Below are 13,059 nucleotides of genomic sequence, written 5' to 3' on the forward strand. Positions count from 1 at the left end.
TGAGCAGTGTATTTTACTGCCACATTATGAATGACAGCTATAAATCCTGTGAAAATGAATGCTCTAGTGGGGATCCTGTAAATAAGAACAGCCTTCAAAAGAGTCCCATTGATATTCTACTCTTCTATCTTTCCAGTGTAGTCCTTATACCCAGCCACAATCACTATGGGATTTCTCCAGGCATGGGGGAAATTAGACTTTTAATGAAACTAATTAATATAGCAGCCACACACAGTTCAAGTGCCATCTGATTAGGGAGGAAGTCAAGCTTTTCACATGGCTCATTTGACCTCGACACTATAATGATGCTGCCATCCCCACAAGGCCAGGGGCATACCTCGCAGTGTACTTGAGTAAGTGATCCGATCGCATGCACTGGACTGAGGAATGTACATGTCCAGGAAATTCTTATCAGCATGCACATCGACTTCCAAGGGGATGAGGAGACCTGTGGACAGAGTGGGAGGAGGGCACACTATTACAGCATGTCTGAATCATCACCCTCTCTACTCTATAGAGCTGTTAGTAAGGATAGACACTTGCTGCAGGAAATGTCAGCGATCTCCAGATGAAGTTAGGCAACGTGGTCCCATGGCAATTCGCATTCATCAGCATGTAAATCTGTGACACTCCATTTAGTATGATATGTCGCACAATGTCATACGAATTAGAGGATGTATATTGCTCAGTCCCTTCCTGTACTCCCTGTTCACTCATGACTGCACGAGCCAGGCACAACTCCAACACCATCATTAAGTTTGCCGATGACAATGACTAGACAGCCTATAGGGAAGAGTTCAGAGACCTGGCTGTGTGGTGCCAGGACAACAACCTCTCCCTCAACGTGATCAAGACAAGGGAGATGATTGTGGACTACAGTAAAAAGAGGACCGAGCACGACCCCATTCTCATCGACGGGGCTGTAGTGGAGCAGGTTGAGAGCTTCAAGTTCCTTGGTCACATATTTACATTTTACATTTAAGTCATTTAGCAGACGCTCTTATCCAGAGCGACTTACAAATTGGTGCATTCACCTTATGATATCCAGTGGAACAACCACTTTACAATAGTGCATCTAAATCTTTTAAGGGGGGGGGGGTTAGAAGGATTACTTTATCCTATCCCAGGTATTCCTTAAAGAGGTGGGGTTTCAGGTGTCTCCGGAAGGTGGTGATTGACTCCGCTGTCCTGGCGTCGTGAGGGAGCTTGTTCCACCATTGGGGTGCCAGAGCAGTGAACAGTTTTGACTGGGCTGAGCGGGAACTGTGCTTCCTCAGAGGTAGGGAGGTGAGCAGGCCAGAGGTGGATGAACACAGTGCCGTTGTTTGGGTGTAGGGCCTGATCAGAGCCTGAAGGTACGGAGGTGCCGTTCCCCTCACAGGTCACCAACTAACATGGTCCAAGATCACCAAGACAGTTGTGAAGAGGGCACAACAAAACATATTCCACCTCAAGAGACTGAAAAGATTTGGCATTGGTCCTCAGATCCTCAAAAGGTTCTACAGCTGCACCATCGAGAGCATCTTGACTGGTTGCATCACTGCCTGGTATGGCAACTGCTCGGCCTCCGACCACAAGGCACTACAAAGGGTAGTGCGAACGTCCCAGTACATCATTGGGACCAAGCTTCCTGCCATCCAGGACCTCTATACCAGGCGGTGTCAGAGGAAGGCCCAAAAAGTGTCAAAGACTCCAGCAACCCTAGTCATAGACTGTTCTCTTTGCTACCAGAGCGCCAAGTCTAAGTCCAATAGGCTTCTAAACAGCTTCTACCCCCAAGCCATAAGACTCCATATAATCGAATGGCTACCCAGACTATTTGCATTGCCCCCCCCCCCCCCCCCCCCCCCCCCCGCCCTCCCTCTCTTTTACACCAATGCTGCTCTCTGTTGTTATCATCTATGCATAGTCACTTTAATAACTCTACGTACAGTTGAAGTCAGAAGTTTACATACACTTAGGTTGGAGTCATTAAAACTTGTTTTTCAACCACTCCACAAATTTCTTGTTAACAAACAATAGTTTTGGCAAGTCGTTTAGGACATCAACTTTGTGCATGACAAGTAATTTTTCCAACAATTGTTTACAGACAGATTATTTCACTTCTAATTCACTGTATCACAATTCCAGTGGGTCAGAAGTTTACATACACTTAGTTGACTGTGCCTTTAAACAGCTTGGAAAATTCCAGAAAATTATGTCATGGCTTTAGAAGCTTCTGACATCATTTGAGTAAACTGGAGGTGTATCTGTGGATGTATTTCAAGGCCTACCTTCAAAATCAGTGCCTCATGGGAAAATCAAAATAATCAGCCAAGACCTCAGAAAAGAAATTGTAGACCTCCACAAGTCTGGTTCATCCTTGGGAGCAACTTCCAAATGCCTGTAGGTACCACGTTAATCTGTACAAACAATAGTAAGTAAGTATAAACACCATGGAACCACGCAGCCATCATACCACTCAGGAAGGAGACACGTTCTGTCTCCTAGAGATGAACGTACTTTGGTGTGAAAAGTGCAAATCAATCCCAGAACAACAGCAAAGGACCTTGTGAAGATGCTGGAAACAGGTACAAAACTATCTATATCCACAGTAAAACGAGTCTTATATCAACTTAACCAGAAAGGCCGTTCAGCAAGGAAGAAGTCACTGCTCCAAAAGCGCCACAAAAAAGCCAGACTACGGTTTGCAACTGCACATGGGGACAAAGATGGTACTTTTTGGAGAAATGTCCTTTGGTCTGATGAAACAAAAATAAAACTGTTTGACCATCGTTACGTTTGGAGGAAAAAGGGGGAGGCTTGCAAGCCAAAGAACACCAACCCAACCGTGAAGCACGTGGGTGGCAGCATCATGTTGTGGGGGTGCTTTGCAGCAGGAGGGACTGGTGCACTTCACAAAATAGATGGTATCATGAGGTAGGAAAATGATGTGGATATATTGAAGCAACATCTCAAGACATCAGTCAGGAAGTTAAAGCTTGGTCGTAAATGGGTCTTCCAAATGGACAATGACCCCAAGCATACTTCCAAAGTTGTGGCAAAATGGTTTAAGGACAACAAAGTCAAGGTATTAGAGTGGCCATCACAAACCTTGACCTCAATCCTATAGAACATTTGTGGGCAGAACTGAAAAAGCTGGTGCGAGCAAGGAGACATACAAACCTGACTCAGTTCTGTCAGGAGGAATTGGCCAAAATTCACACAATTTATTGTGGGAAGCTTGTGGAAGGCTACCTGAAACCTTTGATCCACGTTAAACAATTTAAAGGCAATGCTACCAAATACTAATTGAGTGTACGTAAACTTCTGACCCACTGGGAATGTGATGAAAGAAATCAAAGCTGAAATAAATCATTCTCTCTACTATTATTCTGACATTTCACATTCTTAAAATAAAGTGGTGATCCTAAGACAGAGAATTTTTACTAGGATTAAATGTCAGGAATTGTGAAAAACTAAGTTTAAATGTGTTTGGCTAAGGTGTATGTAAGCTTCCGACTTCAACTGTACATCCACATATTACTTCCATTAAGCGGTGCCGGTACCCCCCTGTATATAGTCTCGCTATTGTTATTTTACTGCTGCTCTTTAATTACTTGTTACTTTTATTTCTTATCCTTATCTGTATTTTTTTTAACTGCATTGTTGGTTAGGGGCTCGTAAGTAAGCATTTCACTGTAAGGTCTACACCTGTTGTATTCGGCGCAAGTGACTAATACAATTTGATTTGATATTATCATAAGTCTTAACTGGTCGTTCAATAACATACTAATTGGATAATGTTAATGTTTCATACATCTTGGAGGATGTATAGTATTATATGTCTTTCTCTGAGACCAGGTTGCTTGTTGCGTCACAACAAAGGAGAATTAGGAGTAGAATTTAGGTTGGTGGTTAGGTGAACTAACAATAAAGGTTTGGATAACTTATGTGAAAGATTAGGGGATCTAAAACAAATTTGGTTAGGTGAATTACGTAGCAGGTTAGGTGAATTGGGTTACATTTAGAATAAGGGTTAGGAGAATGGTTAGCTAAAATGTTACCGTTGTATTCACTGTAAATTAATTTCTCATGTCACTATTTAAAATATATATATATATATATATATATATATATGCAGAGTTAAGATAAAGATAAATATATATATATATATATCTTTATCTTAACTCTGCATTGTTGGAAAAGGACCCGTACATAAGCATTTCACTGTTGGGCTACCTTTTTTTTACCGCAAATGTGACAAATAAAATTTGATTTGATTCCCCGACACGACTAGAAAACAAAACCTTTAGATTGCTAGAAGGTCCAGATTACGCCCACCCATCCTCCCTGACCAACTTCCCTACTTTCCTTTCTTTATAGACCATTAGTAGGTGTCTTAAGTCTTGGAGCAGTTAAGCTGTCTTAAAGTATATTTCATATGACTCTGAGGCCAGGATGAGTTATCACCAGTGTATTGGTTTCACACCTTGCCCACCGGCACATCGGACAGCTGGGGACAGTCAATCAAATCAATCAATCAATCAATCAATCAATCAATCAAATGTATTTATAAAGCCCTTTTTACATCAGCAGATGTCACAAAGTGCTATACAGATACCCAGCCTAAAACCCCAAAGAGCAAGCAATGCAGATGAAGAAGCACGGTGAAAGGGAAAAACTCCCTAAAAAGGCAGGAACCTAGGAAGACAACCTAGAGAGGAACCAGGCTCTGAGAGGTGGCCAGTCCTCTTCTGGCTGTGCCGGTGGAGATTCTAAGAGTACATGGCCATTAAGGGTAGATCGTTCTTCAAGATGTTCAAATGTTCATAGATGACCAAAGGGGTCAAATAATAATCACAGTGGTTATAGAGGGTGCATCAGGTCAGCACCTAAGGAGTAAATGTCAGTTGGCTTCATAGCCGAGCATTTAGAGGACGAGACAGCAGGTGCGAGAGAGAAAGATCCAGGGAGGCTCAGGAATCCTTGCATGATGTTCAGCGTGTTGTAACATTCAGTAAATACAAACTTGACAGGAAGCTAATGGGGGTGAGGCTCATGTGTACTCAACTAATGACATGTTGTTATTTGCAGTGGGGTAAAGTACTTTACTATTTATATTTTTGACTACTTTTATTTCACTACATTCCTAAAGAAAAGTATGTACCATACATTGTCCCTGACACCCAAAAGTACTAATTTAATTTTCAATTGTTAGCAGGACAGGAAAATGGTCTAATGCACACACTTACCAAGATAATATCCCTGGTTATCCCTACTGTCTCTGATCTGGTGCACTCACTAAACACATGCTTTGTTTTAAAATTATGTCTGACTGTTGGAGAGTGCCCCTGGCTATCTGTAAATAAAAATAAAAACTAGAAAATGGTGCCATCTGGTTTGCTTAATATAAGGAATTTGAAATGATTTATACTTTTACTTTTGATAATTATGTATATTTTAACAATTACATTTACTTTTGATACTTAAGTATATGTAAAACCAAATCTTTTTTTACTTTTACTCAAGTAGGATTTTACTGGGTGACTTTCACTTCAGTTATTTTCAATCTTTACTTTTACTTTAATATGACAATTAGGTAATTTTTCCACCACTGGTTTATTTGATGGCATGCCTTTTTTTTACTGGAGCTCAACGGCATATGTCGCAAAACATGATGGTTATTGCAACTCGAGTTGACGAATGATGGCAGTTTTACTTTACGGTCGTACCACGGATCAACTGTATAAAAATCGCGCATTGTAAATTGTTTACATCCTGATAAAGTGCATTAGATATAATTAAAGCGAGATGGGAGTAGCGGATGAAGCAGACAGGACCCTCTTTGTTGGAAATTTAGATCCAAAAGTGACGGAAGAACTTTTATTCGAGCTCTTTTTACAGGTGCAGTAGCTTTGAACTAACTAGCTCCGATATAGCTAATGTTAGCTAGCTAATGTTAGCTAGCTAAATTAATTGCGATAATTTCTCTAACTTATTCGACAAATAATGATGTGGAAGCTTCTGACCCGTGTAATTATCTAGCTATCCAGATCAATATAGTTCATTCAGCCTTAGCTAACTACCTACTAGTATGCAACAACGACGTTAGTTAGCTATATTAGCGAACACATATCTAGCTCTGGTCCATTGTACGACAACTATAAGTTGCCTCTGATTTGTCGCCTTTCATAGATCCCCAGCGCGCAGTGTTTCGTTTCTCCAAAACACAAAATAAAACACTTGCGCAGGCCCCGGATGCACATGCAGTGCAGATCCGATGCATCCGCGTGGACCAGAGCTAGCACACCAAGTCCGCGAGCACAGTGGCTAACTTATTTTACAGTTCTGTTCTTCATCGTCTGTTTTGTGTTCTCTTTGATGCAGGCAGGACCTATGTTCAAAGTGAAAATCCCAAAAGACAATGATGGAAAACAGAAAGCGTTTGGGTTTGTCTGTTTCAAGCATGAGGTGTCTGTACCCTATGGCATGAACCTGCTCAATGGGGCAACTCTATTCGGAAGAACTCTCAAAATACAGTTCAGAGCAGGTGTAAACCCCATACTAATCATATAAATTGATTTGTTAATGTTTTACTTGGGTCTGCCTGCAATTGAGATGTCATTATTTGGATAAATATTTACAGGAAGCAGTCACATTAACAGCCCAGGGAACTCCCAGAACCAAAGCCCTGTGAATACTCCCAATCCACATGGGGCTGGGGGCAGGTATGTTGTAACATAATGCAAAATCCTCCAACAATGTTAGTATGCATATGAAGGGAATGTATTGTGCATCAATAGCCTCTGTGTTATGTGTTGTCTGTGTTATGGAATGCCATGTTTCTTGTGCAGATATGACAAGAGCCCAGACCTGGGGTCCATCCAGAGGTCTTTCTCCTCTCCTGATAGTCTGCAGAGACAGGCAATGGTGAGCATACCTTCATCCACACTGACCATTACTCTTGTCAAGCCATTCAATTACGCACTATCCTCATCTCCAGTAGTGACACTTATGTCACATTGTTGCGACGTGAACCTGCAAGTAACAATTTCATTTTACTGTGTATCCTGAGCATATGACAAACAGTACTACATGGTGGCCTGTATCATGATCATTTAACCAGTTGACATGGATCAGTAAAAGTGATTTCAACAGATGAACAACATGTGGCAGATGCAGCAGTTCCTGGGCGTGAATGGAGGCTTCCCAGCCGGCGGGATCGGGCTTCTGGGGCAGCCACCACAGCAGCTACAGAGTGGAGGTGGTGGGTCCTGGCAACAGGACAGCTCCTCACCTCGAGGCAACAGGCAGGGGTACCAGCAGGACAGCGGCAGGGAACAACAGCGCTACCCAGGAGGCTCTGAAACCGGCTCCAACCGGCACCACCGCAGCCAGCGAGATGACCAGCGAGGTGAACACTATCACCATGATGACAGGAGCGGGAGCAGCGGAGGCGGCCGTAGCAGAGATGACAGGTGGCGGGACGGCTCCAGAGATGGTCGGTGGAGACGATACTGATGGACTATGGAAACTTTTAAGGACTATTGTGACTATTTTTCACTTTAAATGACCTATATTTTATAATTTTACAGGATGCCACACTCATTGTGTAAATCCTGATCATATTGAGAAAAAAAACACAATTACAAGCTCAGGAGATGCATTGTTTTTAAACAATCTGTTAGTCATATGTTTAGGATAATGACTTTTTTTTTTTTAAATACACTGGACTGTGTCCAAGTAAAAACAATATTTTTTTAAATTACCCATGAGGTTTTCCAATTGTTTTACTGTGACAAATTGTAAAAAATGTATTGGGAGATGAAATATATGTTCATACCATCCCCTGGAGAATTGTTAAATCTATCAAAACTAATCATTATACATACCCCTTAGAAGGGGCGGTTGTCAATTTTTTTTTGTTTGAAAAGCTGAGCCATTTGTCAAGACTTGGTATTTCATTTCTACAAGGTATGGTGCTCAACTGTTTGTGGTCAATTGCTCAGGTATTTGGTACTATTTCAGCTATATAATCTAATTCCACCCGCAGCACTCTATAGGCTGAAATTTACTGTGACATTTGTTTCTTACGTTACAACTTTAAATTGCAAATGTGATTTTTGGATTAGTCTATTTTAAATTTGAGTACTTTACAATTGTAAGATACACAACAGATTCTATGTACATGTGACACTAGATATTTTCATGAAATATTGGCATAAAAATAATTTGTCTACACTTATTTTGTAATTTTTTTTGGTCTTCTGTTTACAGGAAAAGCATTACTCTGAAAACATCCATTGAAATGTTGCTACAACTGGTACTTTTTACAGACGTGCTTAAGATCACAGATGTGAACTATGCAGTTAATCACGCACACATGCCTGACTCGTCTGTCTTTAATGGACCATGTGTAACCAATATGCTTATGCAGTGGGTTAGAAAGTAATCGGCAGGTCGTGCCACACACACCCCTTTATTGACTCAGGAAGATGACCAAGACAACTGATTTGTAGTCTATTCTATTTGGTATGCTCATTCAAGTGAAGGTTTATATCTTTGTCACCTAACTGTTTACATAGAATATATTTCACATTGTGTAACTTGACCATGCAAACTAACTTGTCAAGATGGTATGGTGGGACAATCATATCATTGCTGACATGTCGCATTGAAGTGTCACCTTTTCATCACTTGAGCAACCAAATGAGGTGTTATTTCTGACTTATGGTAGGCTGTAGCTTTAATGCCTGGTCACCTTTGGATATGATTTAAAACAATTGTTCAGCCATGGAATTAGTTCTACTTTGGTCATTGTTTCAGCCCAGGCTTGAAACCTCATGTTACAATTAGTGGCCCTGCTGTATGTGATGCCCTTTGAAAAAGTTTGCTTACAACAAAGTGCCTGCCGAATTCCCTCAATGTCCACGTTGAGGTCATAAATACCCTTCCAAAAGTGCTTAGGCCACTAACAACTGCTCCCGTTGTGTATCAAGATGTACATCCCCAATAAAGCTCTGGGTCCAAAGGTGGAGGTGCATTTGCTCCCACTACACTAAACTCTTTGTCTTGCTTAATCTGGCAAGTGTCAGATTCTGCTCCGATGCTTGGAAGTGGCTCTAATGAAGAGTATCCTCAGTTCCCTGTCACAGGCAGTACTGGAAAGGCTGTAATTACCCCTGCTGGCTGGGGCCTAACTGTTTTAATTGATTGATCTGCTTGGCGTCTCTAGCACTAGAGCAGACGGATTAGAGGCACAGTCAGTGGCCGCTCCTGTGTGGATTTATAGGCGGATGCGTCATGCCCATAGGGGGCACGGGTACGTACTGCCTCAGATTTGTCCTGTTTAACAACAAAACATTTATATTTTTGTTATTGTTCCTCTATAATACTGCCACCTAGCAATTTTATGAAGTTGACTTTAGCCCAGATAGGTTCCCAAGATACCAATAATCCATTTCAGGCTATCAATCCAGTTAGAATAGCTATTTTCAAACTATTTTAGCTGGCATGCCTACTGGCAAGGTTGGTAGACATTAGAAAAACAGGCAATGACTAAATGTACTTAAGACACATTCCTTTCAACCTTTTACCCAGATTTTAGCAGAGAAGCATATCTTGTTTCTTATTTAAAAAATAACCAGTCAAGAGGATATAGACTGCTCAAGAGGTATGCTTAGATATGCAGAAAAAAATTACATATTTTTTTACATGAACTTAATGATTATGGCTCTAGATTGCAGGAAAAAGCTGTTTCGAGTGTTTGAAAAATGCACAATTCTAAAAATGTACAGATTGTGCCGGACCAGACAGCCCAGCCATTCTCACACACTTTGTGCCCCCTCAGATTTTTGGGGTGCATGATGCGCCTTTATATAGAAGCACACCCCTTTTCCTTCCCTCCCTGCAGCCCAGGAGCCTGCTTCCATCAACTCAAATCCTTGCACTCAGGTTGCAGGGTTCATTGGTGCCAAAGTATCCAAACCCCCAATGTACCCAAACCCCACTGACCCCCCGCCCCCCCCCGCCATCCAGTCTCCCAACTTTAAAGACAGCAGCAGCCTCTCACAGTTGTTCTCATCTTTTCCCTTTGATCAAACCATCAAACCCAAAAGAGCTCAATCTTTCCCATGCAGAGCTCCATGTTTTCTTCCCCATAATCCTTCACACTTTGAACATGGCGGCTGTAATCTACATAGGGTCTGCAGTGCACGGGTAAAATCACTGGGGAAGCCAACTGCACCCACCAAAAAAGCAATTTTACAACCTATGTGTTGTGATAATTGCATTGTTTGCTCTATAACCTGTTAATTCCTTGTGACCGTGATAGACAGTGCATTCGGAAAGTATTCAGATCCCTTAACATTTTCCACATTTTGTTACTTTACAGCCTTATTGTAAAATGGATTCAATTATTTAGTTTTTTTCTCATCAATATTCACACAATAAAAAATTGGCGTCGACCTGTGGTAAATTCAATTAATTGGACATGATTTGGAAAGGCACACATCTGTTTCGATCAGGTCCCACAGTTGACAGTGTATGTCAGAGCAAAAACAAAGCCATGAGTTCGAAGGAATTTTCCGTATAGCTCAGAGACAGGATTGTGTCGAGGCACAGATCTGGGGAAGGGTACCAAAACATTTCTGCAGCATTGAAGGTCCCCAAGAACACAGTGGCCTATTTCACCTTTATTTAACCAGGTAGACTAGTTGAGAACAAGTTCTCACTTACAACTGCAACCTGGCCAAGATAAAGCAAAGCAGTGCGACACAAACAACAACACAGAGTTACACATGGAATAAACAAACATACAGTCAATAACACAATAGAAAAAGTCTATATACAGTGTGTGCAAATGAGGTAAGATAAGGGAGGTAAGGCAATAAATAGGCCATAGTGGCGAAATAATTACAATTTAGCAATTAAACACTGGAGTGATAGATGTGCAGAAGATACATTTGCAAGTAGAGATACTGTGGTGCAAAGGTGCAAATCAAGAGGTCAATGAGGCAGTGATCGCTGAGATCCTGGTTGAAGGCAGCAGAGGTTTATTTGGAGGGAAGGTTGGTTAGGATGATATCTATGAGGGTGCCCCATATGTACGGATTTGGGGTTGTACCTGCTAGGTTCATTGATAATTTGTGTGAGATTGAGGGCATCAAGCTTAGATTGTAGGTTGGCCCGGTGTTAAGCATGTCCCAGTTTAGGTCACCTAACAGCACAAGCTCTGAAGATAGATGGGGGGCAATCAATTACATATGGTGTCCAGGGCACAGCTGGGGGCAGAAGGTGGTCTATAGCAAGCGGCAACGGTGAGAGACTTGTTTCTGGAGAGGTGGATTTTTAAAAGTAGAAGCTCAAATTGTTTGGGCACAGACCTGGATAGTAAGACAGAACTCTGCCTTTATGGTAGAGTGGCCAGATGGTAGCCACTCCTCAGTAAAAGGCACATGACAGCCCATTTGGAGTTTCTCTGGTCTGATGAAACCAAGATTAAACCCTTTGTCCTGAATGCCAAGCGTCATGTCTGGAGGAAACCTGGCACCATCCCTATGGTGAAGCACGGCGGTAGCATCATCATGCTGTGGGGATGTTTTTCAGCAGGCAGGGACTGGGAGATTAGTCAGGATCGAAGAAAAGATAAACGGAGCAAAGTGTAGAGAGATCCTTGATGAAAACATGCTCCAGAGAACTCAGGACCTCAAACTGGAGTGAAGGTTCACGTTCCAACAGGACATCGACCCTAAGCACACAGCCAAGACAATGCAGGAGTAGCTTCGGGACAAGTCTCTGAATGTCCTTGAGTGGCCCAGCCAGAGCCCAGACTTGAACCCGATTGAACATCTCTGGAGAGACCTGAAAATAGCTGTGCAGTGATGCTCACCATCCAACCTGACAGTGCTTGAGAGGATCTGCAGAGAAGAATGAGAAAAACTCCCCAAATACAGATGTGCCAAGCTTGTAGCGTCATACTCAATAAGACTTGAGGCTGTAATCTCTGGCAAAGGTGCTTCAACAAAGTATTGAGTAAAGGGTCTGAATACTTATGTAAATGTAATAATTCCGGTTTTTTTCTGCATATAAATTTGCTAACATTTCTAAACCCTATTTTTGCTTTGTCTTTATGGGGTATTGTGTGTAGATTGATGAGGAAAACAAACAATTTAATCAATTTTAGAATATGGCTGTAATGTTACAAAATGTGGAAAAAGTCAAGGGGTCTGAATACTTTCCGCATGCACCGTATAGGCCTAAAGGCAGAGACAATAAGACACAGTGGCAGAATAAATGCAACCACACCTTTGTTTTATCAAAAACCGGATAGCAACCTCTCTCCAGTGAAGTCCACAAAGCATATTGTATGTACAGTAACAGACAGTTACATGAACTACAGCATGATGTACAGCATGGTCAAGCAAGCGGGCAAATCAACAACTATTGATTTAAAACCACAGAGAGTAATGCCAAATCGCAAAGAAAACAGGAGCTGCCTCCACTATTCCAGCACCATTTCAACTTCAACATCCACCTCCCACCATGTCTGCCGTATTCTTTCTCCCTGCTCTTGTTTTCCTTAATAGGATGTCGGTGGGCGGAGCTGTGAGGGTCGTCAGCGAAATGGGAAACGCCGAGAGACTCCACGCAGACAATGTTTTTTGCTGTTGTGGCATTTTGGGACTTCTTTGTGTTAGTTTATTTTGGCACCTCTCAACACCACTCATTATCACCATTTATGCACGCATCCACTCACTTACACACACACCATTTTTATTTGTATATAGGTTACTTTATTTAATACATGTATTTTTGTTATTTATTTATCTCAGCGTTGTCTCTCTCCTTGTTATGGCCTACGAGCAGGTTCGTTACATTAGTCGAATACAGTGACAAAAGATGCAAAAAACTATTTAGTCCAAGCAACATAAGCTAAATATGATGTGGCTGTCCATGGCTCTGATTTGTGTGTGTGCGCGTTCGTGCAAGTAAAACAGATGTTGACTCACCCTACTTGTAGAGAAAAGCCGATGTCATCCTCCTCTCTTTAATGTTGACGAAACGGTCATAGAGTAC

General features: G+C 41.8%; 1 protein-coding gene across 2 annotated transcripts; it reads left to right on the forward strand.

Annotated features, from left to right (window-relative positions):
* The first annotated feature begins 5,680 nt into the window (after positions 1-5,680).
* On the forward strand, positions 5,681-8,227 carry LOC115206441 (RNA-binding protein 7). 2 transcript variants are annotated; one of them, XM_029773450.1, is made up of 5 exons: positions 5,681-5,886; positions 6,370-6,532; positions 6,629-6,710; positions 6,837-6,912; positions 7,159-8,227. In XM_029773450.1, the coding sequence occupies exons 1-5, from the start codon at positions 5,794-5,796 to the stop codon at positions 7,501-7,503; spliced, it is 759 nt and encodes a 252-aa protein (XP_029629310.1). In that variant the 5' UTR covers positions 5,681-5,793; the 3' UTR covers positions 7,504-8,227. The 2 variants fall into 2 exon arrangements, with proteins under 2 accessions (XP_029629310.1, XP_029629309.1); XM_029773449.1 differs by having other exon boundaries at positions 5,682-5,886; positions 7,141-8,227.
* The last annotated feature ends 4,832 nt before the right edge of the window (positions 8,228-13,059 follow it).

The sequence above is a fragment of the Salmo trutta genome, chromosome 13 (genome assembly GCF_901001165.1).
Source record: "Salmo trutta chromosome 13, fSalTru1.1, whole genome shotgun sequence".
NCBI lineage: Eukaryota > Metazoa > Chordata > Actinopteri > Salmoniformes > Salmonidae > Salmo > Salmo trutta.